General features: G+C 45.7%; 1 protein-coding gene across 1 annotated transcript in view; it reads left to right on the top strand.

Moving 5' to 3' along the window:
* SMS (spermine synthase) overlaps positions 1 to 25,548 on the top strand; it is a 64,015-nt gene that overhangs the window by 16,036 nt on the left and 22,431 nt on the right. Inside the window, exons 2-7 of the mRNA XM_049767444.1 lie at positions 8,986 to 9,106; positions 15,632 to 15,725; positions 16,449 to 16,513; positions 23,355 to 23,530; positions 24,599 to 24,755; positions 25,319 to 25,406. Of these exons, the coding sequence (XP_049623401.1) occupies positions 8,986 to 9,106; positions 15,632 to 15,725; positions 16,449 to 16,513; positions 23,355 to 23,530; positions 24,599 to 24,755; positions 25,319 to 25,406 (701 nt within the window). The remainder of the gene's footprint in view (positions 1 to 8,985; positions 9,107 to 15,631; positions 15,726 to 16,448; positions 16,514 to 23,354; positions 23,531 to 24,598; positions 24,756 to 25,318; positions 25,407 to 25,548) is intronic.

Here is a 25,548-nt window from a genome sequence, read left to right as displayed (position 1 = left end):
GAGTGTGCCCTAATGTCAGCTTGCAGAAGGAATCGCGAGGCTGCTTCTGTAAACACTCCCATATGCTTTACCTACATGCACTTTGCACAAGCTGACGAGTGATCTTTGTTGTTGAACGGCTCTTGCCCACCTTCGGTGGAGCCCAGGACCTTGCCTCATTTCAGTAGACCTTTCTCTGGCTGTGGTGCTTCCCCTGGTTGGTTAGAAACTTCTGAAAATGAGACCTCCAAAACGATGTCATTGTCTGTTCCTGCTGCTGTTCCTGAGCTTCGGTGCAGGTGGCATTAATGGCAGGTAGGTCTTGCTTCTAAGCCCTGATTTTATCTGCACGAAGCATCACTCAAACCCTTGCTATTCACTGGGGGGAGAGGGTGCTGAAGCAAATGGGCAGAGAAGAGCAACCCTAAGAGCCCCTTTATTCTAAAATTCTAGCTTGCCTTTTGGAAGAACAATCCTAAGAGCCCCCTTTATTCTAAAATTCTAGCTTGCCTTTTGGGGGAGATAGCTTTATTGAAATGATGCACATGCCATACAATTTCCCTTTTTTGGGGGGCGGGTCACACTTGGTGTTATTGGCCTAGCTCTGTGCTTAGGGATCACTCCTCTCACTGCTCAAGGAGAACCATATGTGGGGCCATGGTATCAAATTAGGTTAGGGGCTGGAGCAGTAGTAGTGCAGCCAGTAGGGCATTTGCCTTGCGCATGACCAACCTGTTTTATCCCAGGAGCCCTAAATGGTTCTCCAAGCTCGCCAGGTGTAATCCCTGAGTTCATAGCCGGGACTAAGCCCTGAGCACTGCTGGTGTGGCCCAGAAACAAAACAGCCAAAAATCCAACTCAGATTTGCCTCATGCAAGGCAAGCACCTGCCTACTGTTGTAGCTTTTTTTGTCCACCCCTGCCCAGTAGTTTTTTGAAGGATACAGATGGTTCACTGTGGTTGTCATCAGTTTCAGAATACTTTTCTCTTAGTTCACCTTCCATTTCTCCCAGCCCCTAGCAGCAACAAATCTATTTCTGTCTCTAGGGATTTGCCTTTTCTGGCCATTTCCTCTTCATGGGGTCACAGCACTGCCACCCTTTTACTGGCTTCTTTCACACAGCATGAAGGCTTCCAGGCTTGCCCTTGAGGTCGCCTGTGTCGGGACTGTTTCCCTCCCTCTGTGACTATGTACAGTCCTGGTGTTGAGATAGAGCACATTTTGCTCTTCTGTGTATAAGTTGACTTGATGGATGATAGGGTGGTTTCCTTTTGTGGCATGTTGCTCTAAACATTCCTGATGGCTTGGATTCTGTGTCGGAGATGAATCATCGAGCAGCCTCTGTACAGAACTGTGGACGTGGGAATGTCTGTCTGATCAAGCTGTCCCAAAGGCTGACAAGCACCTGCTTGACGTTCACTGTTAATCTCTGGGAATTTGTGAAGGCTCAGAAGGTCTGATAAGTCTCCTAATACATAAGACTCTTTGTTCAAATGAACCTAGAAATGAACAATGTAATTAGAAATATTGGTGTTGTGCTTTTGATAGTTGAACTGGGAAATTTTCTATGTATCACTTGATTTCAGTGATGCAGATGAGTCAGCTGTCAACAACATTTATATTCTTCATTACATTCAGTATGTCTAAGTGAGGTCAGAGATTTCAGGGGGAGTTGGGGCCACACTGGCAATTCTTAGGTTTTACTCCTGGCTCTGCAGTCAGGGATCATTCATGGTGGGATCAAGGGATCATATGTAGTGCCAGGGATTTAACCTGGGTTAGCCTCATGCAAGGCAAGTTCTCTACCCACTGAACTACTACAGTGGCCCCCAAGAACAATGTTTCTTGAGTCTTTAGACAAGCTGTAACAACTGGCCCGAAGGAGAGCAAGCCCACAAGAATGCTTCTACTGTTTAGTAAATGAAAATTGACCATCCATAGAGTGAATTTTAGTCTACAGCTGTAGGTTCTGATCAACACTAGTGCATCCAAGGGTTCGAGAAGAGGGTATGACCAAAAAGATGTGAGCAACAAGCTCTGTGTGTTGGTGTCCAGTCCTAGCATGGCTATGAGCACAAATTAGAAGTAACTTTACTGTGGTCCAAATTCCCGTGCCCTCAAAGTTAAAGTCATAGGATATATGAAGTGACATAAGGGGGGGGTGCCTCAGTGATCAGGGGTCTGCCAGGACCATATCTGGCAGTGTGGCATTTGTGCATATGATTCTGGGGATCAATTCCTTGTCTCCACATCTGAAGTGTGTGCTTCAGTCCTGTGAGCCATCACTCCAGCCCCTAGGAGGTTGTCAACTCAGGTTCCTGGATGGCTTCAGGTCTCAGCTGGAACACAATTTCCTTTTCTTCCCGTAAGTATAGAGAATCATCAAGAAAACAATGGGGCCAGAGTGATAGTAAAGTGGCAGGGCTTTTGTCTTACACATGGCCAATATCTCATTTGGCCCCCAAAGCATGGCCAGGAGTGATTCCTGTGTGCAGAGCCATGAGTAACTCCTAAACATCTCTGGGTATGGCCTCAAAATAAAAACAATAGCAACCCCCAAATTGGTTTCTGTGAGTAGGGAAAGTTGGCCAAGCCAAGTCTGACTCAGGTTCTTTCTCTTTGTTTAGAGTTTGTGAGTGGGAGCAGCGCTATTTCTGCTTCCTCCTAGGAACATAGCCTTGAGTGTCTCTGTCCCAAGCCTGCTTCCTGTCTATAGACAGAGTGAAGGGCCTGGTCCTGAAAAAAGGATGTGGGTGGGATATGGGCCAAGTCATTGACCATGGATGTAGGGTGGAGAGTGGAAGGGACAAATGAGGACGAGTTAGAGGTCTGGTGTCTGAAAAGAAGAGGAAGGTTTGTGGGAAAGGAGATGGATTAGGGTAGTGGGTACAGTGCTGTCATGGGAGTACTGAATGAATAGCTAGAAGAGAGTCCAAGCTGGCAAAGAAGCAGAGAGCAGGCACTTGATGAGTTGTGGGATTTCTGGCCTGAATGATTGAAGTTCTTGGCAAGAGTTGAAATTCACCTCCTAATTTCACAAGCCCAGGGTTGCAGGCGGCCACACAGGTAGCACAAGTGTATAGTGAAGAGCAAGCCCACACAGTGGCTTGAGCTGTCTCCAGTTTTGCTTCTCTGACTGTTGAAGTCTGAAGCCACTTCAGGGTAGGGCCACTCAAGCCACAGTGTCATGCCTCAGGCTGACCTCCAGAACTCATTCTGGAGGCTGGCACAATGGCTGATTGCTGTGGGGAGTGCACTGATAGGATGGCTCATTATTTTAGCCTTTGAAAGCAGGGAGAGAGGAAATGAAGGCCTCCAAGCCCTTCACAATAGCCCTACCAAGTCGCTTTCCATTAGGTGGAGGAGGAAATGAAGATGGTGAGGAAGGCTTGTCCTAGTGACTGAGTTTAAGCAGGACTGTGAGACTGGTGGGGATTTATGGAAGAAGCTTCCAGGGAGAGATTGGGAGATTACAGTGATGGATGTAGAGTGGGGGTGGGAGGGAGGTAGGCTTTGGTCCATTTTGAGGTCAGACATGTAAGCAGTTGGTTCAGCAGCAGATTGCTGCTGCCGGTAGAGATTTGGGGTTCAGTCCTGTAGATCTGAGTCAGTTTGTAGATGGATGCTGGAAGAAAAAGAGGAAGGGCTTTCATGGCCCCAATTTCACCCCCGCAGTCTCTTGATTCTAATAGTGTGATGTTTCATTTGTTGTGACCAGACCTGATAAACAGGAAAATTTTAAAATTATTGCTGGATAATAAAACACTGTGCAGCCAGTGATCTTGAATAGGGTGTACTGAACTGTCCAGTGCACAAAGAATCTTTTGCCCTGGAGCGGTGGCTGTGTTTTGGATGGTTGGAAGAAGGCTCTGGGCCATCCACAGACATTAGTTAGTTCACACATAAGTCTTGATTTTTTTTTTTGGTTTTTGGGTCACACCCGGCAGTGTTCAGAGATTACTCCTGGCTCTATGCTCAGAAATTGCCCCTGACAGGCACAGGAGACCATATGGGATGCCAAGATTTGAATCACCATCCTGCTTGAAAGGCAATTACCTCCATACTATTCCTCCGGCCCCAAGTCTTGAATGCTTTTAATTTGTATCTTTGGGGCCCATACCAGGTGGTGTGCAGAGTATTTATTCTCTCTGGGCCCTGCCTGATAACTTTATTTTTATTTTATTTTATTTCATTTTAGTTTTTTTTTTATTTTTGGGCCACACCCGGTGATTCCTGGCTATGTGCTCAGAAATCGCTCCTGGCTTGGGGGACCATATGGGACGCTGGGGGATCGAACCACTGTCCATCCTAGGTTAGCGCTTGCAAGGCAGACACCCTACTGCTTGCACCACTACTCTGGTCCCCTGATAATTTTTTAAAGAACTTCTCCAGACATTTTATCAATGTAGTTTGAGTTGAGTGTGTCCTAGAAACTGTTGGGTGTTATTTCACTTACCTTTGGAATTTACTTGCCGACTTTGGGTTTGGATCCACTTAGGACATTGCTATCTTATATCCATTTTTAGAAAGTGTATAAAACATGTTATCTTCAATCAATGAACCTGAGTAAAGCCAAGTTCCTTTAGTTGAGCTGGGGTCCGTGCTTCTTTCACATAGAGGGCGAAATTTCATTGTAAGTGTAAGGTATTTTCCTGGAGGTATGTCAATGTGTTTACCTGTGGCTATAGTTGATCTGATTTTTCCTGGCCTTCTATTTTGTTGAACATTTTCTTGTAACATTTTAGTAATCAGTTTGGAGATCGTGGTGGGGTGTCTTGGAGTATGTGTGTGTGTGTGCTTATGTGTGCATGCATGCAAAATGTTTTAGATTAGCAGTTCTCCACCAAGGTTGCATATTAGCTTTTCTTCCTTGGGGACTTAAAACTATTGATGGTTGGGTCTCATTCCCAGATTTTTTACTTTAACTGGTCTAGGATGTAGCGTCAAAGACTTTTAACCTCCTTCGATTACTGTAGCACACAGTCTGGATTGGAACCAAACCCTTTTTCCAGGTTCTAGAAACTGTAGTGATACGGTAATAAAAATGGATAATTTCACGAGACCAAATGCATTTCCAGATCCTGGACAAACGTTAACTGAGCTTCTGAAATCAGGCTCACTGAACCAGCTGCCTTGTTTCACCCGATGAAAAGGATGTTTCCATATAGATGCCCCTTTCTGCAGGAGAGCCATAGGTTTTGAGCAATGTGGTGGCTGATGGGGGGAGTCCTCACACCAAAATGAATGTAAGTAGGAAGTGAGGTGGTCAGCGGGCAAAATGGCACGTTTCCCATATTCCTGGCAGGCTGGTACTCGGTGTACATAGGGACTAGGCACTCAGTAGTGCACTCGGCTCTACTGTCCTTCTAAGTCTCCAGTGCCGTAGAGTGAGGGGCCCTCCAGCTCAGGTCTCTTTGGTAAAGTGTTTTCCTTTAGCTTAAATTCTGATTGGAGGGGTCTTGCTGCTAATTGTGTCAGTTTGAAAAAAGGGCGGCTTGGCCAGTAGTCAAGGGCTTTGCGTGTGTCAGACAAACATGCTCCCTTTTCTTGGCCTGTGGTGGGGGTTGCCCCAGCTCAGTCCCGTGACAAGGCTCCTCGTTTACTGCACAGCCTGGCCAGGGGCAAGCAGGGTGGCCCTGTCTTGATTGTCCCCTCACCAGCATGGGGGATTCGTGTTGTGCCAACAGAGCTCAGGGAGACTTTTCCTTGAGGCCATTTCCCCTGAGTGATGATTTGTTTTATACACTTTCAAAACAGAAAACATCTGCTTCAGCCAAGGAGGGATTGGATAATTACATAGCGGCTTTCTCATTCAGGGTGAGTATTGTGGAACTCAGGAGTTGGCCTGCTGGGCATTTCCTCGACTGCCCTGACCCTTCCACGGAAGCCTGGCCCTACCATGCCTCACTGGCAAACATAAAAACTTAAACTCCACAAGAGCGGTTCTTAGCAATTTCCAAGTTTTTGAGGCAAAGTTTTTTTTTTTTTTGTTTTTGGTTCTTGGGTCACACCCAGCAGCGCTCAGGGGTTACTCCTGGTTCTGTACTCAGAAATCACTACTGGCAGGCACAGGAGACCATATGGGATGACAGGATTCGAACCACCATCTGTTCTAGATTGACTGCTTGCAAGGCAAAATGCTCTACCGCTGTGCTCCCTCTCCCAGCCCCCTGTGAGTCGGAGTCTTAAAATCACTACTATAGGTAGCTGGGATGTCTGTGACTCAGTGGGGGGAGTGTAGCCCTTGCATGAGAAGGCCTGGGAAGAAGTTCTGACACCATATCCCCCAAGATTAAAACAATAAAAAGAAAAATACCCCCCTATATCTAGGAGTATTGCTCAGCTCTCTCCCTTCTCATGTCCTGAGACTAAACTCAGAATATAGCCATGCCAACTAGATCATTTGCCACAAGTGAACTTCCTTCCCAAAGCAGTTTTCCAGGGAGTGAGCAAGACCTGAAGGAGACACAGGCCTGGCTGTCCTGTATGTCTGTGCTGGGTCTCCTTGTGGGTCTCCCCAGCGTGGGCCTTTTCAGGGCTCAGTCCACCAGCAGGCTCTTCTCTGTGGAGTTCAGCTTTGCACATGTTGAGGTCTGCTGGGCGCTGCCTTTTGTCCAGGAGCCTCTTCACTGTTGGTATTCTGATGGGCTGGCTGTGAAGTTACTTTGTTTACTCACTTCTTCCCCTGACACAGTGGCTGGTAGCATGCTGTGACCTGCCTGTCTCTCCCCTGTTGTTTGCGGGGGAGTTGGGGGTACACTCCATCATTGAGCTTTGTTGTAAATGTCGCTTGTGAATTTTGGTGGAAATGTCCTAATTGCTTTGTGTTTAGGGATTCAGGATACCAAACAGTCAAGTGAGAAAAGGCCAAACTCCCTCCCTCGAGGCACTGAGGGAAAGTCCTTGCCTCCCACCTTCTGCCTTCCCCCCCATTCCTTGGCATTTGGCCAAGGAATCCTTCCTCTAATTTCTCTGTTTGTTTGTCTTCACAACATCAGCTACTTCCTCTCTGCTTTCTTTTTTTCTCTTATAAGAGCTCTTGTAATTGGGTTTAGAACCTACCTAAATAATCCAGGACTATCTTATTTCTTGACCCTTAATTTAATTACTTTTACCAAAACCCATCCCTAAATAAGGTCACATTCCTAGGTCCTGAATGGAGGCAGATCTTTTTGGAAACCATCATTCCACCTCTTGGAGTGGAAGAGACTAAAATTTTGATTTTAGACAGCAGCTTGGTTACTTTGTGTGTGTGTATTTTTGTTCTCCTACAGTAAGATACAGGCAGTCTAGCTTGGCCTTGACTGTGCTTTATCATCATTTATTTATTTATTCATTTATTTTTAATTTTTGAGTCACACTCGGCTGTGAAATCAGATGTTGCCCCTGGCAGGCATGGGGAGGGACCATATGGGATGCCGGAATTTGAACCACTGTCTGTCCTGGATCGGCTGCGAGCAAGGCACATGCCCTACTCTGTACTATCTCTCTGGTCCCTGCATATCCTCATTTAAATTAGGTACTAAGTCATCTTTGGGAACATGGTTAAATGTCACTGGAGAAAGACTTCACAAGAGTGAAAAAGTCTGGGGTTGGAGGTATAGTTACAGTGAGTAGGGCATTTTGCCTTGCACACGGCCCATCTGGGTTTGATCCCTTGCATCTCATAGTGCCCTGAGCCTGCCAGGAAGAATTTCTTGAGTGCAGATCCAGGAGTAACTTCTGAGCACTGCTGGGTGTGGCTCAAGAACAAACAGGGCCCGGAGAGATAGCACAGCGGTGTTTGCCTTGCAAGCAGCGATCCAGGACCAAAGGTGGTTGGTTCAAATCCCGGTGTCCCATATGGTCCCCCGTGCCTGCCAGGAGCTATTTCTGAGCAGACAGCCAGGAGTAACCCCTGAGCAATGCCGGGTGTGACCCAAAAACCAAAAAAAAAAAAAAAAAAAAAAAAGAACAAACAGAAAACCCAAGTGAAAAAGTCCTTAGTGTCCATTCCATGGTTTAACTCACTTTACTAATTGCAAAGAAGCCTAGTGCAACCTACTTGTGAAACCTTACACTGAGTTGGGAGGATTTTCTATTTATCCTCTTCAGGTCACAGGAGTGCCACCCTTCTCAAGAACTTGCTCTGTAGTTAAGATTCAGGGAATAAATTGTGTTTGGCTTTTCCTCCAAGTCTTGTAATGGTTGTAACTGTGGCCATAGGGTGAGATGCTAATCAATTATCAGCAAGTACCTTTAATGTGTAGCATTAAAGTCATAGTCCTATTTTTCTCCTCCCCCCCTCCCCTCTTCCCTCTCTTCCAGGTTTTGGATATTGACCTTTCTGGAATTGTTCATTTTGTACCACTTAGCAACATTGGTACTGAGTGGCGCCAGTATAGTCACCACTTTTTCCATCATAAAAGGAACCCTGTTCCTTCTTGCCAAGCCTCTGGACATGCCCGTCAGCCATGGATGGACCTGCCTTTGTTGTTCACCTCTGAGCCTGGCTGATGTATTTCTCATGGTACTTGCCTTTCTTTGATGTCCTTGGTAGGTGGAACAATTTGTTCCACTTTCTCAAGAGGCCTGGAGATCTTCACACAGCTGCTTCGTGTTAGGGTTTTGCTCTTCTTATTCTTTTTTTTTTTTTTTTTGGTTTTTGGGTCACACCTGGCGATGCTCAGGGGTTACTCCTGGCTGTCTGCTCAGAAATAGCTCCTGGCAGGCACGGGGGAACATATGGGACACTGGGATTCGAACCAACCACCTTTGGTCCTGGATTGGCTGCTTGCAAGGCAAATGCCGCTGTGCTATCTCTCCGGGCCCTCTCTTCTTACTCTTCCCTGCTCCCCTCTAGCCTCCCTGGCAGGGTTGAGCAGAAATGTTTTGAGTTCACATGGAGTGAGTGAGCTTGGTAACTTGGATCAAATTGTCCTAGAAAGGTTAGAGCCAAACAACCTTATTGGCTTTCTGAGCTCGCTTCATTCTGACCCTCTTGCCTTTCCCCCTTTGTTCCCTAGCTGACGGCGAGACCATTCTAAAAGGCCTGCAGTCCATTTTCCAGGAACAGGGCATGACTGAGTCGGTGCACACCTGGCAAGACCATGGCTATTTGGCGACATACATCAGCAAAAATGGCAGGTGAGGTGTTCCTGAGGGCCCCTTCCCTGATGTCACCATTCAGGGGGGTGGGAGGTACTGTTATTGCACCTAACTTGGGACCTGATGCTTCAAAGTCAATTTACAGGAGACAGTTTATTCAGGTGCTGTTGGCCCTTTTCAGGATCTAGTTTTCCCTCCTTGGCATCTTTTTGGTGGTGACTGGAATTGAGTGCCACTCAGCCCTAGCTGGACATTGGGCTCAGTAGGGAGAGCTCTCCTAGGAGTCTGTGCCCACATCTTCTCCCCCAAGATTGAGGCTATAGGCATCTCTTGTTTCTGCCAAGCAAGCCCTCACAAAATACCAGTGTGTGGCTAAGAGTAATAAGCAGCATGATCTTTGTCCCCCATTAGGGGTTGGAGCCATAGTCATAGGAGCCGTAGTGGTCTGAACACCCTAGATAATTCCTGAGCCAGGAGTAACCTCTGAGTATTGCCAGTTAGAACCCCAAAACTAAAAAAAAAGAAAAAAAAAACAACAAAGAAGCTGATGGGTTGGAGCAATAATATAGTACACAGTGTTCTTGCCTTGAACGAGGCTAACGTGGGTTCTATCCTTGGCATCCCATATGGTCCTATGAGTACTGCTGGGTGTACAAAACAAAACAAAACAAAACAAAAAAGGAAAGAAACTGATTCTGCCACCCCACTTCACAGAGTTTCACAGACAGTGGTTCTGGGCCAGTCCCCCAAAGGGCATTTCCAACAAGCTGAGGACCATGTAGCTAGGGGAGTGACACTGCTCGAAGTGATAATTTCTGCAGCCCACATCAAGTATAGGTGAGAAGGCTGGTTTGGCCAGTGGCAGGCCAGGCAACCAAGTTGATTCAAGAACTGAATTTCCTTGTTTTTTTCCTATTGAGACTTTATATTCTGTAGACTTTATAGAGTTGGCATGCAGGTGAAAGTCAACATGTTCTGAGAAAAGGAAGGGAATGAGAAATGGCCAGTAATGCAAGATACTTTTTGTATCCCATCTCGACATCTAGAGTGGTTTAGTATGCAGATAATTTAGTCAGATAATTAGTGTTGTCAAACATAAACTCATGCGTTTTACCTGTAGCTTTCATTCCATCCCCCCAGTGGATAGAAAGTTTTAGAATACTCCGTGTCTTCTCTATTATCCTAGTCTCTTCCTCTTTATTTTTCTGTTAAAATTAAACTCACTTGGAATCCTATGGAGGCCCAGAAAACCGTGCTGGGAGATAGGGAGATTTTTCCTTGTAGGTTCCCTTCATTTCCCTTAATCTTTGTAATCTATCCCTATGATAAGGTTGGGATTTCCTTTTCCCTTTTGAAGCTCTCAAAAATAACCCAAACCCTGGGTTGTATTTGTAACTTCTAACAGTTTTTGCAATTGGCAAAGAAGATTGCAAGTTATAATTCCCATATAAGTATTTAGCAAACACCTCAGATTTATCTACATTTCTTTCCTCCTTTAAGGGGGGACTCGGAAGTCACCTCTTTCACCAGCTTTCTCCAGTTGACTCAGTAAAAGTTGAGTCTCTGGAAGTAGAATTGTTTGCAGTTATCCTCGTTTTGCCTCCCCGCCCCCCCCCCCAGCCCTGGCCTGTTTTCTCTCCCCTCTGCCAACTTCTCTCACCTACTACCTACTTTAAAAAGACCATAACAATGTGGACAGTGGCACTTTTGTGCCCTTGGTAGGCCCTTCCTTCACTCTGTGGGGAGAGGGATTTGGGCCACAACAGGTGGAGCTCCTGAGCTAATAGGCGCTGTGCTCAGGGATCACTTCTGTCAGTTCTTGGGGGTCCCTATGTGCCTACAGAGATTTTAACCAGGCTCATGTAAGGCAAGAGTCTTCTGAACCCCACACTTCCCCACAGCCAACAGTTCAGGCCTGAACAGTTAAATTTTTAGAGGCCTTTCCTCCTTCTATACTGCAGTTATTGAACTTTCTACCCCACAGACCAACTCCAGTGTTCTAGAACTGTTCTTGAGCCTTTGGGCCCACTTGAAAATAATGAAAATGAAGGATCATGACACATACTATGAGGCCAACATGCAGGACAAAAGGCCCCAAGAAGGAAATGGAGTTAAAAGGGGGATGTTTTTGGAAAAAGAGGTTGACAAGCGCTTGTCTAGAGGGTTTAGAATAATACATCCCAGAAGGGAGTTGTTTTTTTTTTAAATAATGCAGTGCTGTTTAGAAATTGCTTCATGTAGAATGACTGTCTCTAATAGAGGCAGGGGGTGGAAGAGGAGGGAAATGAGGGGCATTGGTGGTGGGAAGGTTGCACTGCTGAAGGGGGTGTAGTTTTTATGACTGAAACCTAACTACAAGCAAGTTTTTAATCATGGTGCTTAAATATGTTGTTAAAAAAAAGAAAAAAAAAGAAATTGCTCTGAAAGCAGAAACAAATATAAATTAGTATGCACAGGTTAAGAAATTTCTTAGGACATTAGTCTTCCCTTCTTAAATTTTTATTTTTGGTGAGGTAATCACTCCTGGAAGGGTTTGGAATACCTTAAGGGGATACCAGCAATTGAACCCAGGCTTGGCTGCATGCAAGGCAGGTGTGCCGCTGTACTAGCTCTTCAACCCCTAATTATCTATCCTCTTCTTTTACTTGTTCAACTTCCTTTTTCAGAAAAACGGCCTCATTTTTTTTCTGCTTGTTTTGTTTTTGGGCCATGCTCAGTGGGTCTCACTCGGGTTTTGCTCCTGGTTCTACGCTAAGGGTTACTCCTGGCAGTGTTCAGGGGACCATACGGGGTTCCAGGGATCAACCTGGTTTGGTTATGTGCAAGGCAAATGCCCTCCCCTCCCTCAAACTGCCATTTTTCATTATTTTTCTTATGGCTTTCCTGTGATGCTGATGCTGAGATCCGTTGGTTCCTGCCTTTTCTACCCTTTTTGGGCCACACCCAGTGGCACTCAGGTTGATTACTCCTGGCTCTGTGCTCAGAAATCACTTCTGGCAGGCTTGGGAACCATATGGAATGCAGGAATTGAACTCAGGTTGGCCCCGTGCAAGGCAGACATCCTATTTACTGTGCTAACTCTCTAGCCCCATTCACCCACGACCTTTATTTTTTTCTTTTTCTCTCCCTTGATCCCTCTTTCTTTTTGGGCCACACCTAATGATGCTCATGAGTTGTGAAGTGCTTGGGGTCACTTCAGCAGTGCTCAGGACCATATGTGGTATTGAACATGCAAACCTGGGCCTCCCACATGCAAAGCCTGCACGCTAGTCCTTTGACTTATCTCCTCAGCTCTTCTTGTTTTTCCTTGGCATGGTTTTGTCTTTATATCTGGCTTTATGCCTTGAAGTTGGCGCTTGATCTTGCCTTCTAGCATTCTTGGTGGAACTTTTTACCAGAACCACCCAGGTGATTACAGGGCGGCATTTCTTTCTTCTTTTAATTTCCATTTTTTTTTTTGTTTTGGGGTCTCACCTGGCAGTGCTCGGAGCTTACTTCTGACTCTTACACTCAGGAATTAACTCCTAATAGTGCTTGGGGGTGGGGGCATGTGGGATGCCAGGGATCAGCTCCAGTTGGCTACTTGCAAGGCAGACAACCTACCTGCTGTACCTTTTGCCCCTGCCCCATAAAGCATTTCTCTTCCTTTTTACTTTCACTCCTCTCCATTTCCTGCTGGTGTGGCAGAGAGGGAGATAGAGATATGAGCAGTTCATTGGGTTGCATATGAATTTAGAGTGTCCTGAGCTAGAGTTATTTTTTGGCAGTGGGAGTTGGTCCGCATTTGGCGGTGCTTTAGGAATCACTTCTGTCAGGGCTCGAGATTACTATAGTATACCGGGGATCAGGTTGACCTTGTGTGAGGCAAACTCCCTGTCCACGGTACTATCACTTTAGCCCCCTGGACTTTTCATTTTGAAATGATTTAGATGGAAAAAAATCACCACAGTGTTGTGAGGCATCACATTAGGCAGTGGTGGGGGACAGTCAGTGCTAGGTTGGGATTGACCTCACTTGAGCCTATCCCTGGGCTCCTTGTATTCTTTTGTTTTATTTTATTTTTTATATAATTTTTGGTTTTGAAACCATAGTTAGCAGTGCTCAAAGGACCATTTGGTATTAGGTATCAAGCTCAGGGCTCCCACAACAGAAAATGTGCGCTGGGCCTGTACTTATTCTTTTTTTTATTTGTCTTTTTATTTTTAATCATGCATACTGCCTGCATATCCTTTATAATTTTTTCTTCTAATTTAATATTTTTATTTATTATTATTATTATTTATTTTTATTTACAATTGTTTTCTTCTAATTTAATATTTTTCATGTGTTTCTTTAACCATAATTAAAAGCGATTACTTTTGGGGTCATTTTTGGTCATTCTGTTCGTTGGCTGGTTGATTTTAGGGGGAGCATACTTGAGTGTGCTCAGAGGATTACTCCTGATTCTGTTCAGAGGTCAGTGCTGCCAGTGCAGGGGGACTTATGCAGTGCCAAAGATATGAGAGGGATTGACCACATAAAAGCAGTTTTGTGTCATCACGCAGTGCAGGCCCATCTGTGCATGTCACTACAAACAAATAGTCAAAGGTTCTTTTAGTTGGTTCTTAGTGACTGGGACTTCCTGCTGTATATTGCATTTAAGGACAAACCTGTTCTTGTCCACCGATTAGTGCAGTAAAGCTTTACTTGAGGAGCCACCGAAGGTTTCCATCACTTGGATCCTTAAATAAAACGGAATTTTTCAATATTTAATACCATTTTTAGGCTGCAGGCTGGACCTGATTTTCAGGCTGACAGGGAACCAATGAAGGAAACATGCTGGCACTCAGAAACAGTGGCTGCTTCCTGCTCTGAAGGTTCTGTGGGCACCTAGCTTTTTCTTCCTCTCTTCCCCGTGTAAGGCAGTGGTGGTTGTCACCAAGTGCAGCCGCCTGCCAAGGCACCATCTGCAGTACAGGTCACAGTTCCTGCTGCCCAAGTCACCTTCCTAGGCCCAAGAACCTGTTTCAGATAAATCCTCCCTAAATGGATTGCATCTCTGTACCTTTAAGAAGTGACTAAATAGAGGAGCCGGAGAGATAGCACAGTGGTAAGGTGTTTGCCTTACATGGAGAAGGACAGTGGTTTGAATCCGGGCATCCCATATGGTCCCCTGAGCCTGCTGGGGGCGATTTCTGAGCGTGGAGCCAGGAATAACCCCTGAGTGCTGCCGGGTATGACCCAAAAACCAAGAAAAAAAACAAGTGACTAAATAGAAAGTAGATGGGTTTTCTAGGTAAATTAGGTAAGTGCAAATTGTAATAGGAAAAGGGAGGAGGTGACCAACCTAGAGAGTTTCAAGGTTACCAGGGCCTGGCGACTGTAGGACTGCTCAAATGCAGCCCAGAGGGCTGGGGAGTTAGCCCCAAGGACTATCTTAGGTTTTGCATGCAGGATCCCCTGGTTCACTCCATGGACTTTCCAAGCAGCGGCTGAAGTAGCCCTTAAGCACTGCTGGGTTTGGTCCAGGCCAAAATGTCTGCACAAGTTCCTGACACATGCTTGTCTACATGTTGACCTGGGCCTGTACCACTTGCGGTTAATACTCAGATGTGGTTTAGTGAACACAAGTTACAGCTCTGAAGTCAACCTGTTTAAGTCCTGCCAGCCTCGCTCGTCTTTACTACCCAGATTTTCAGGGTCCCCTGCTTTCTAGTTGACACAGAATTGTAGGCTCTTTGCAGAAGGAAAAGTTAGTTCTACTCTCAAGCCAGGTTTTATTTAGCAAGAAGTAACCAGAAGACTAAAGTAAAAGTGCTTTGCATGAGGTTCCCCTGAGCACTGCCTGGTGTGACCCAAAAGCAACAGACAAACAAACAAAATAAACACCAACCCCCAGAGTTTTTGAGAGGAGAGAAGAGAGAGCTATAAAAGCAGAGGAAGAAATATACGAGTTGGGAAGTTCTGATGACCTACAATGGAGTAAAAGAAGATGGGGGGTGGGCAGAAGGATAGTACAACAGTAGGACGTCTGCCTTGCATGTGGCCGACCCAGGACAGACCTGGGTTTGATTCCCAGCATCCCCATATGGTCTCCAGAGTGTGCCAGGAGCGATTTCTGAGTGCAGAGCCAGGAGTAACACCTGAGCCCTGCCGGGTGTAGCCCAAAAACCAAAACCAAAACAAAACAAATAAAAAAAGGAGAAGAAAAGGCCTTGACAGAGGCACCTTCTGCCATGATCTTGTAGGACTCATATTGAGTAGCCTTTGCCAAATTGTCATGACTTGGGGCTTTCTGTTCAGATCGGGTCCCTTGCTCGAACCTGCCAAGGAAAAAGGCTTGGAGCTTTGAGAGTCTTTGCTCAGTCTGTCTGGGCTTCTGTTTCCATTGAATGCCTCTTGTTGAGTTGGAAGCAGGGTAACTGCCAGCCCTGTCTTGATGTTGTGGCTTCTGAAAATTCATCACTGTCTACCTCATAGGGGTAAAGAGGAGCAGTGGCTATTCCTTTCAGCAGTTTGGGGGAGATGGGGTTCTTTCAGGGCCCTGATACCATTCCTAACCTCATGGTACTTTTTCCTTTGTAGCTTTGCTAATTTGAGAATTTACCCACATGGATTGGTGTTACTGGACCTCCAGAGTTACGACGGCGATGGACACGTCAAAGAAGACATTGACAGTGTTGGTTTCTCACTTATATTTAAACTTAAGTATTCTGGGAGCATAAGCTCTTCCTAATTAATGTGAAAATTTAGTTTCGGGGCCGGAGAGATAGCATGGAGGTAAGGCGTTTGCCTCTCATGCAGAAGGTCATCAATTTGAATCCTGGTGTCCCATATGGTCCCCCGTGCCTGCCAGGAGCAATTTCTGAGCATGGAGTCAGGAATAACCCCTGAGCACTGCCTGGTGTGACCCAAAAACCACACACACACACAAAAAAAACTTAGTTTCACATACTTGCTGATGTCCTGGTTATATGGGAACTTCCCTCCGCAGATGAGACACTTGAGAAGAAAATCAGGTTTTCGGTTATTGGGATCGACAGCTCAAGTTCTGAGTAATGATTTTCTTTTCTATTGGTAAGATGATAAATGTCTAGCCAGGATGACATAGCTAGTTCCATTATCTGCATCATTAGCGTTTAGCCTTCGTCTTTCTATTCTTTTGTCGGTAGTGTAGACTGAGGGTGGCTCTGCACTGAGCAGGAGGCTTGGTGTGGGCGTGTGGAACGGGGCCAAACCAGGAGACTGCGGTAGGGATTGGGGGCGGGGGAGACAGGTGTATCTGGGGATCTGCCAGGATCACACAGCTCAGTCAACATGGCCTCAAGCTCCCAGCCTCTAATTGAACTGTTTGTCTCAGCTTATTCTGAAAGCCCATTGATTTAGTTTCTTTGAATTGTAGCTTTTGAACAAAGTCGAAGAAAGAATGAAAGAACTGAGTCAGGACTGTACTGAGCGTGTGAAGCGGTAAGTCTAATCCCAAATGTCCTTTTCTATTGGCTTAATGAATAAAATAACCAGCATTGGTGCTGTCCTCAAATGCGACATTCCTCAGACCTCAGATGCAGAAGGAAAGACTCAAAAGCCAGCCTCAGGCTGCACAGCAGAGAGATCCTGTGAGAGCTCTTCAAACAGCACATAATGTATAAAAAGGTTTAGCTCTTACCACTCTGTACCTACCCGACCCCAATACCCAGTGAAATGCTGGATAAAAGAAAACAAAGGTACTGGGTCAACCACCTGGAAAGCAAGTGCCTTACCTTATATACAATATATTTATTATTCAGCCCCCAGATATGCTTTTTGAGTGTGTTATGATAAAATGATGTGACAGAAAATTTTCTTTAGGGGCCAGAGCGATAGCACGGTGGTAGAACATTTGCCTTGCACCTGGGTTCTGTCTCCGGCATCCCTTATGTTCCCCCCGAGCCTGCCAGGAGCACTTTCTGAGCGTAGAGCCAGGAGTAACCCTTTAGCGCCACTGGATGTGGCCCAAAAACAAAAAGGAAAGAAAATTTTCTTTAAAGTTTCATGTCAGAGGGGCCAGAGAGAGAGCACAGCGGTAAGGCGCAGAAGGACAGGGGTTCAAATAACGGTATCCCATATGGTCCCCCGAGCCTGCCAGGAGCGATTTCTGAGATAGAGCCAGGAGTAACCCCTGAGCCCTGCTGGGTGTGACCCAAAAAATAAACAAAAAAGTTTGTGATATGGTAAGAATTGAAGTCCTCTACTGTAAATTACTACAGGTTGGTTGATTTTCCAATGTTAATGCCAACTAAACATTTTCTTTCTAGGAATGTAGCCACCAGCCACATGTGTTTATTTTTAAGTTAAGGGAATCAAAATGAAATTTGGTTCCTCAGTCACTTTAACTTCACAGCAGTAGCTAGCTAGTGGCCAGTGATGTTCACCTTGGCATATTTCCATGACCGGACAGAGGTCTGTTAAAGAGTACGCCCGTGTATGCTAGTCATCGGGTGGTAATGGAGCTTTGATGGAAGACACCGTTTGGGGATGGAGTGAAAAGGCTGGTATCTGTTATGTGCCAAGAGTGGGATTACTTCGTAGCAATTGTCCTTGCTTTGCCGTTCAAAGCACAGTCACATCATTTAGGGCAAAATGGAAGTGAACAAAATACTGCTTTGTCCAGTTTACTCCATTTTCCAGAAGTGAAAATCCTCCTCAACCAAAGCCGGGATGTTTACATCAGCATGCTAGCTTAGAACAACCTTAGGAAAAAAGTCTGGACAGAAGGCAAGGAAACTATTGAGTTGTTTGATCTGGTTGCCTAGAAAACCAGAAAATGCGAATGGATAGAAGAACGTGACAGTATGGAACTTGACTGATTTTGAAACTCTTCAAGAGAACTTGGTTTATTCTTCCAAGTTCAACTCAGTTGTCTTCAGCCTCAGCCTCATCCTTCAGTCCAGGGCCAACCCACTCCCATTTTGGTCCTTATCCTGCTTTTCTGTCTACAGAACTATCCTTGTCTGCAGTCACTTGAACAGGTTCTACTGTGTTGTGAACTGTTTTTATGAAGTCTACAATTAGCAGTTTGCCAACATGAAAGTGTTTTTCTGTCCCAGAACATTGTCACTAGCTGAATCATTAACAGAGAAATCAGCACTAGCAGCAGCAAAGCTAGTCTGATACCCAATGAATTGGCACTTTGTTTTTCTTACTAGGAAATAATGGGATTCTTCTTGGGAAACTTGCATTTTAGTCTACAAAAGGAGAGGAATCAGGCAGAGCAAGCTCCCTGCAGTTAAATTCCTCCTTAAAACAAGTGCTCCCATTTTCAGACTTGGGATCCACAGTCCATTCCGGTGTGCTGCACTTCTTGCTCCACTGTATTCTCAAGCAAAACATAACAAGTTTTCTATCCTGCTTTTTGCCAGGTGGTATAAAGCACCATGTTGGGATTAAGGGAAGGGCCTGCTTAGCTGACGGTCATCACAGTGGGGACTGTGCCCGCGCACTGCACAGTGGATTGGGGTGCAGCTTAGTGGAGGCCTCCAGCTGCCTCTCTGAGTTTTGCTCCCCTGAGAGGCAATGCCAGTGTCTCCTTGTATTCCCTTCAGCTAATGGCACAGGCTTGGCACTCTCACCTTGTGTGTTATCCCTCTCTAGGGTCCCAGTATCCTATTTGCTTAATATTGGGGCGCCAGATTTTATAAGACCACTCGCCTTCCTTTGCTGTATTTTCCCTGCAACTGAAATTGTTCACCTGGAAGCTGAATCTAACTGGTCAAATCAGGAATAAACCAGAGTTGGTTGGCATTTGCTTAGTGTTCTTTTGCAGGGACAGGCTGTATCCTTGTGTGATGGGAAAGAGTCAGTGGAATGGCAGTGGAGCTTCCTAGTCAAATCTGCCCAGTGACACCAGCTCAGTTCCTTTGGTCACACGCCGTTGCCAGGTTTACTTTTCCCGTCTGTTGGTGTCCTCTGCTGGTAGATTCTGGTATATTCCTCTGTCAGAAAGCCTTCCCATGTGCAAGAAGCCAGCCAAAGTAAAGCCTTGATTTGTAGGTACTGCAGTAAAACTAGGTTATCCAAGAGCCTGCTGGGTGCCATCTCTACTGGGGAACCAGACCCTTCACCCAGAGATCCGCAGAGGAGTTCCTAAGGGAAGAAACATCCTTTTGCCACTGGAGAGATCTTGGCATCTGCTGTCAGCAGTAGGTACATTTGACACCATGATGCCATGATGAGCCAGCCTGCTTTACGATGAGGGCGTTGCTGGGAAGACCATCTGGTCTGTACTGCCGTATCGGGAAATGTACCAGAAAAAATATTCTAGGTAAAAGAATATAAAGCAACTCACTTGCTTGTTCCTTTAGCCAAAAGCACAATAGCTGTAAAAAAATATTGGACCGGAGAGATAGCACAGAGGTGTTTGCCTTGCAAGCAGCCGATCCAGGACCAAAGGTGGTTGGTTCAAATCCCGGTGTCCCATATGGTCCCCCGTGCCTGCCAGGAGCTATTTCTGAGCAGACAGCCAGGAGTAACCCCTGAGCGCAGCCGGGTATGACCCAAAAACCAAAAAAAAAAAAAAAAAAAATATTGGATCAACTGGGGACACTTGGACATAGAGTTCAGATCATGTGCACCTGCTGGTGGCTATAATGGGACTTGAAGGATGACTCAGTGGCACATGCAACTCCCCTCCTTTGCAAGTGTGAGGCCCAGAATTTGATCCCTGTGCGGGGTACAGCCCTGGCAACGTAGTGTTTGGGCTCTCTGGTGCCACAACAAAGCATGTGATCTCCAGCCCAATCCAGTCCACCAGGGGCCAGTAGTGAGAAGTGTGTGATGTCTCCAGTGATCTCTGAAGTGAAATGCGTTGTAAGCCCTTCATTGAGGGAGAGGGGTAACCATACCCCCAGTAAGTTCTACAAATGAGAGTGTGTTTGATCTTTACTGCATCAACAAGGAAGAGAAGGGAGCATAAGTGACGTGAGGTTAGTGAGGGGATGTTTGTGTTCCTTAAAGATCCTTGTCTGAAGATTTTGGAGGTGAACTATCTATTCCCTTTGGTGGTTTTTTTTTTTGTTTGTTTGTTTGTTTTGGGCCATACCCGGTGATGCTCAGGGGTTACTCCTGGCTATGTGCTCAGAAATCGCTTCTGGCTCATGGGACCTAATGGGATGCGGGGTCAAACCTGTGTCCATCCTGGGTCAGCCGCATGCAAGGCAAATGCCCTACTACTGTGCTATCACTCCGGCCCCACACTGTTCCCTTTCAACCAAAGCATCGTGATTGACAAGGTTTTAGACACACCATGCTTTAGCACCAACCCCACCACCAGTGTCAACCTTTTTTCACCCTTGTGCCCAGAGTCCCTCCCAGCCTGCCGTCTTAACAGGCACCTCTTAATTTTAGTTGCTTGAGTTTGGGGTCTCGTTTTTCAGTGTTGACTCCATAGTCAGGATACTTCCCTCTGTCCTTCTTTAGCACCATTGTTGTATCTGAATCCCCCCTACCGCAGCCACCTGTTCCTTAACTTTTAACTAGGGAACATGGAAGGCATCCCTGAGAAAAGAACTTTGAGACATACAAATTTCAATCGTTTATTTGCTTAGTTATTGTAATTTTCAGTTTTGAAAGATTGTGATGCAAAACTTTGTTGCACAGGCAGGAAGGACATTATCTGGCATTTCAATCATTAAAACGTAGTAGTCAAAAAGGGAAAGACCCAGGAGCAAAGAAAAGTTTAGGATAGTGGGACAGTGTATCTGTGCCCTAGAGAGAAAGGATGAACAAGGTCGCAGTGCTAACCTTGTGACAGTCTATGAAGGGAACACACAGAGTCACTGGCATTGGCTCTCAGGAGCAAAGCTCACAGAGGCAGCTGGAGGTCTCCACTGAGCTGCACCCCAATCCACTGTGCAGTGTGTGGGCACAATCCCCGCTGTGCTGACAGTCAGCAAGGCAGGTCCTTCCCTTAATCCCAACATGGTGCTTTATACCACCCAGCAAAAAGCAGGATAGGAAAGTTATTATGCTTTGCTTGAGAATACAGTGGAGGATGAAGTGCAGCACTCTGGAACAGACTGTGGGACCCACGTCTGAAACTGGGAGCACTTGTTTTAAGGGGGAAGTTAACTGCAGTGTGAAAGCAAGTGTGAAGAGACAGTAGAAAACAGGGCAAGGTGGCCAACCAATGTGTTCCTTTACATAGTGTACTTGTAGTGTTTTTTATTTCACATTATAATTAGAATGTGCAAACTATCCCGAAAGTGTAGTTTTCCAGACCTCAGAGGGACATGGTCATCGGGAGGGGGGGACATACCCAGCAATACTCAGGGGTTACTCCCGAGTCTGCACTCAGAAATTATTCCTGGCAGGCTTAGGGGACCATATAGGTTGCCGGAGATCGAACCCAGGTCCATCCCGTGTCAGCTGTGTGCAAGGCAAAATTGCCCTACTGCTATGCTATCACTATGGCTTCTAATTCCAGAGTTTGATAATGTTTATTTTTTTATTTATTTTTTTTGTGGTTTTTGGGTCACACCCAGCAGTGCTCAGGGGTTTTTTCTGGCTCCGTGCTCAGAAATTGCTCCTGGCATGCACCGGGGGGTGAAAGGTAAATGCCTTACCTCCATGCTATCTCTCCGGCCCTCGATAATGTTTATTTTAATCCCACACTGAGAGTTTGGTGGCCTATTCCTAATTAATCTTTTGTTAGATTTTTTTTCCAAATACGAATTTCTTTTTTTTTTTTTTTGGTTTTTGGTTTTTGGGCCACACCCTGTGACGCTCAGGGGTTACTCCTGGCTATGCGCTCAGAAGTTGCTCCTGGCTTCTTGGGGGACCATATGGGGCACCTGGGGATCGAACCGCGGTCCGTCCTAGGCTAGCGCAGGCAAGGCAGGCACCTTACCTCCAGCGCCACCGCCCGGCCCCCAAATACGAATTTCTAACTTCTTAGACCAAACATTTTTTTTTCATCTTAGGGATCACTGTTTTCACTGAGTTCCAAGTCTCTTTCTTTCCCCTGTGGTCTGGAACAGATACTCTGTGGGACGTTTGTGAAGGACAGAGGACTTTTGAGAATTTTCTTGGGATTCCAGCACTTTGTGGTGTCACAAAGAAGGGAAATCTTATCACATCTTGCCATGTTAGCTTTTGACACTACTTCCTCATTTCCCCAGGCAGCTCCAGATTGGTGCTCAGCAGAGCCTCATCTATTTTCTCCCTTGGGTCTCTTCTCTTGTCCACTGGCCTTTCAGAGCTGTAGCTGGTTTGCGTGTGCCTGTGCTGGTGACTGTGGAGACTCACAGACCAGGAGGAAACCTCTTTCTGCCTACTCCTGAGAACATGTCTTTTTCTTTTGGGGGCCTCAGTTCTCATGGGACCACTCCTAATAGTACTGAGGTATCAGGGATGGAATCTGCGCCTCCTTCAAGTAAGGAATGTGCTCCAGCCCTTTCAGCTGTCACCCTGAATCCTCGTATTTTTGTAATTTGGGGTCCATTTCTAGTAGTACTCACCAGTGGGCTACTATGTGGGGATGCTGGTAGTAATGGGGTTCCAACTCAGGTCCTCGCCCATAATAGCCACGTACTGTTCTGCTGGAGCTGTGACTTTGATCTTTCTAGGTTTTCTTTTTTTGGTAGTTGTATGGATCAAACTCAGCACCTCACACTTGCCAGGCATGTATCTAACCACTGAGTAAATCTCCCCCATACCAGTTTTTAAACCTGTCTCTTTTTTTATTAAAATTATGCCCAGTGATGGGCCAGAGAGAGATAGCACAGTGGTAAGGCAATTTGCCTTGCACACAGCTGGTGGTTCGAATCCTGGCATCCCATATGGTCCCCCTGTGCCTACCATGAGCAAGTTCTGAGTGCAGAGCCAGGTGTAACCCTGAGTGCTGCCGTGTGTGAGCCCCCCTTCAAGTAAAGACACATCATGCACTGTGGAGCGCAGGTTTTACTCCTTATGGGAATCAGTGGTATATATAATATATAGTGTTGGGAATTGAGCAAACCCAGGTCAACCATGTGCAAGGCCTGCACCTCCCCACAGTTAAAGTAAACCTCTTCATTACAACAGCTGTTGGGTTGCAGTGTTTAAGTCGATGCCACACCACAGCCTCTGATGTGGCTATGTTATGCACCATTCAGGACATTAGCTGGGTGTGGGGTGCTTCTTTGAACTTCCTTCCTGTGGGACAGATGTCAGGTAACCTCTGAAAGACAGGAAACACAGGCTTGACCTTTGCAGACCCAGCTGTTTTGCAGCTCACCTCACCTATGAGGTAACAATTTTCATATGGTTCATTCCTGTCTTCCATTTTTTCCAGATTACCACCCATAGTTCGAGGTGGTGCCATAGACCGATACTGGCCCACTGCTGATGGCCGCCTGGTCGAGTATGATATAGATGAAGTGGTGTATGATGAAGATTCACCTTATCAGAACATTAAAATCCTACACTCGAAGCAGTTCGGGAATATCCTCATCCTTAGTGGGGATGTCAGTAAGTATTCCAGCCCAGACCCTATGCACCAGGTAGCAGATTTTAATCTCTTCCTGAGCTAACACTGCCGTGGAATCTCTTAGTCCTCCGTTCACCATGCTGATTTTTGCATCATAATAACCTATTAAATTTTGAGGATTTTATGCTTTAAAGCTGAGGCCTAAAACTTTTCTACTGCCATTTCTTTCTTTCTTTCTTTTTTTTTTTTTGCTTTTGGGCCACACCCGGTGGTGCTCAGAGGTTACTCCTGGCTGTCTGCTCAGAAATAGCTACTGGCAGGCACGGGGGACCATATGGGACACCGGGATTCGAACCAACCACCTTTGGTCCTGGATCAGCTGCTTGCAAGGCAAACACCACTGTGCTATCTCTCCGGGTCCTCTACTGCCATTTCTATTACATCTTTAATTGATGAATATTTGGATTGTATGTTATAAAAATATAATTGCTTGTTTTTTTGTTTTTTTTTTTTTTTGGCAGGAGGCTACACCTAATGATGCTGAGGGGTTACTCCTGGCTATGCACTCAGGAATTGTTCCTGGCTTGTGAGGGGACCATATGGGATGCCAGGGGAATTGAACCCTGGTTCATCCTAGGTCAACTGCGTGCAAGGCAAACGCTTTACTGCTGCGCCACCTCTCAGGCCTCAATAATCACTTGTTTTTAAAGAAACTGAGAGTCCCTCTTTGTGGTGGATAACATGTGGACCTCCTGCATGCGAAAAGTCCTTGCATTTTGAAGCAGCCATCAAAGATAGTCATCTGGAGAGATGTAATTGCTTTTAATTACTGAGCATATCAGGATAATTTGTAAGACTGACTTTTCTTCCCATTAAGATACATATTTACATATATATTACCTATGATGCTAAGTGCCAGATGGATAGCACGGATTAAAAAAACCTGCAGCCCAGAAATTGAACTATCTCTATCTCTGCGCATTGGCAGTGTCTCGATGAACACAAGTTTCATTTTCAGCTGGGAATCCAGTACTTTTCAGGCCAGTGAGTTCAGTGTTATGGGGGTTTGGGTAGAGATCCATTTGAAATTTCTGTTTTCTCTTCCCTAGATTTGGCAGAGAGTGATCTGGCATATACCCGAGCCATCATGGGCAATGGCAAAGAAGATTACACTGGCAAAGATGTCCTGATTCTGGGAGGTGGCGATGGAGGCATATTATGTGAAATAGTCAAACTGAAACCAAAGATGGTCACAATGGTGGAGATATCCTTTGCTGTAAACAATGACTTTTCAGAACCTCCTTTTCCTGTTCAGAGTCAAATGTGTCCTAAGATTGTCTTGAACAAACACTTGATTTTACTGCTATCTTTCCCATTTTTTCTTCTTTTTCACACCTGGCAGTCAGTGCTCAGGGTATGGCTAAGAGATTGCTTCTTTCAGGCTTGGTGGACCATTGGGGATGCAGAGGATCAAATCTGGGTCTGTCCCCAGTCGGCCGCATGCAGAGCAAACACCCTACCACTGTGCTAATACTCAGGCTCCTTCTTTTCTTTTATTATGTGGCCACCAGCGCGCCTGGTTTGGTCATGTTCCCCTGTACTGCTCAGATGTTACTCTGGTGACTTCTTACCAAAGAAAGGGAATTTGGTTCCTTTCTATGTGTCCTGGTGCAAAATGAAATCATTCTTCACACATCCATCATTGTCTTCAAATTATCTTCACAGCACTTTACATTTGCGTTAACCTTCTGGTTAAACATAGACTCCTGTCAGAATTCTCTAGTAGTTTCAAATTCAAGGCAAATTTCTCTTTAACCTGTTTGGAACATTGACCAAATGGTGATTGATGGATGTAAGAAATTCATGCGAAAAACGTGTGGTGATGTCTTAGACAATCTTAAAGGAGACTGCTATCAGGTAATTCTTTTCATGAAATATCTTTTTTTTCTTTTTTTTTTTTTGGTTTTTGGGCCACACCTGACGGTGCTCAGGGGTTACTCCTGGCTGTCTGCTCAGAAATAGCTCCTGGCAGGCACGGGGGACCATATGGGACACCGGG

This window comes from Suncus etruscus, chromosome X, assembly GCF_024139225.1.
Source record: "Suncus etruscus isolate mSunEtr1 chromosome X, mSunEtr1.pri.cur, whole genome shotgun sequence".
In the NCBI taxonomy this organism is placed as follows: domain Eukaryota; kingdom Metazoa; phylum Chordata; class Mammalia; order Eulipotyphla; family Soricidae; genus Suncus; species Suncus etruscus.
This window is presented reverse-complemented; position numbering and strand designations above follow the sequence as displayed.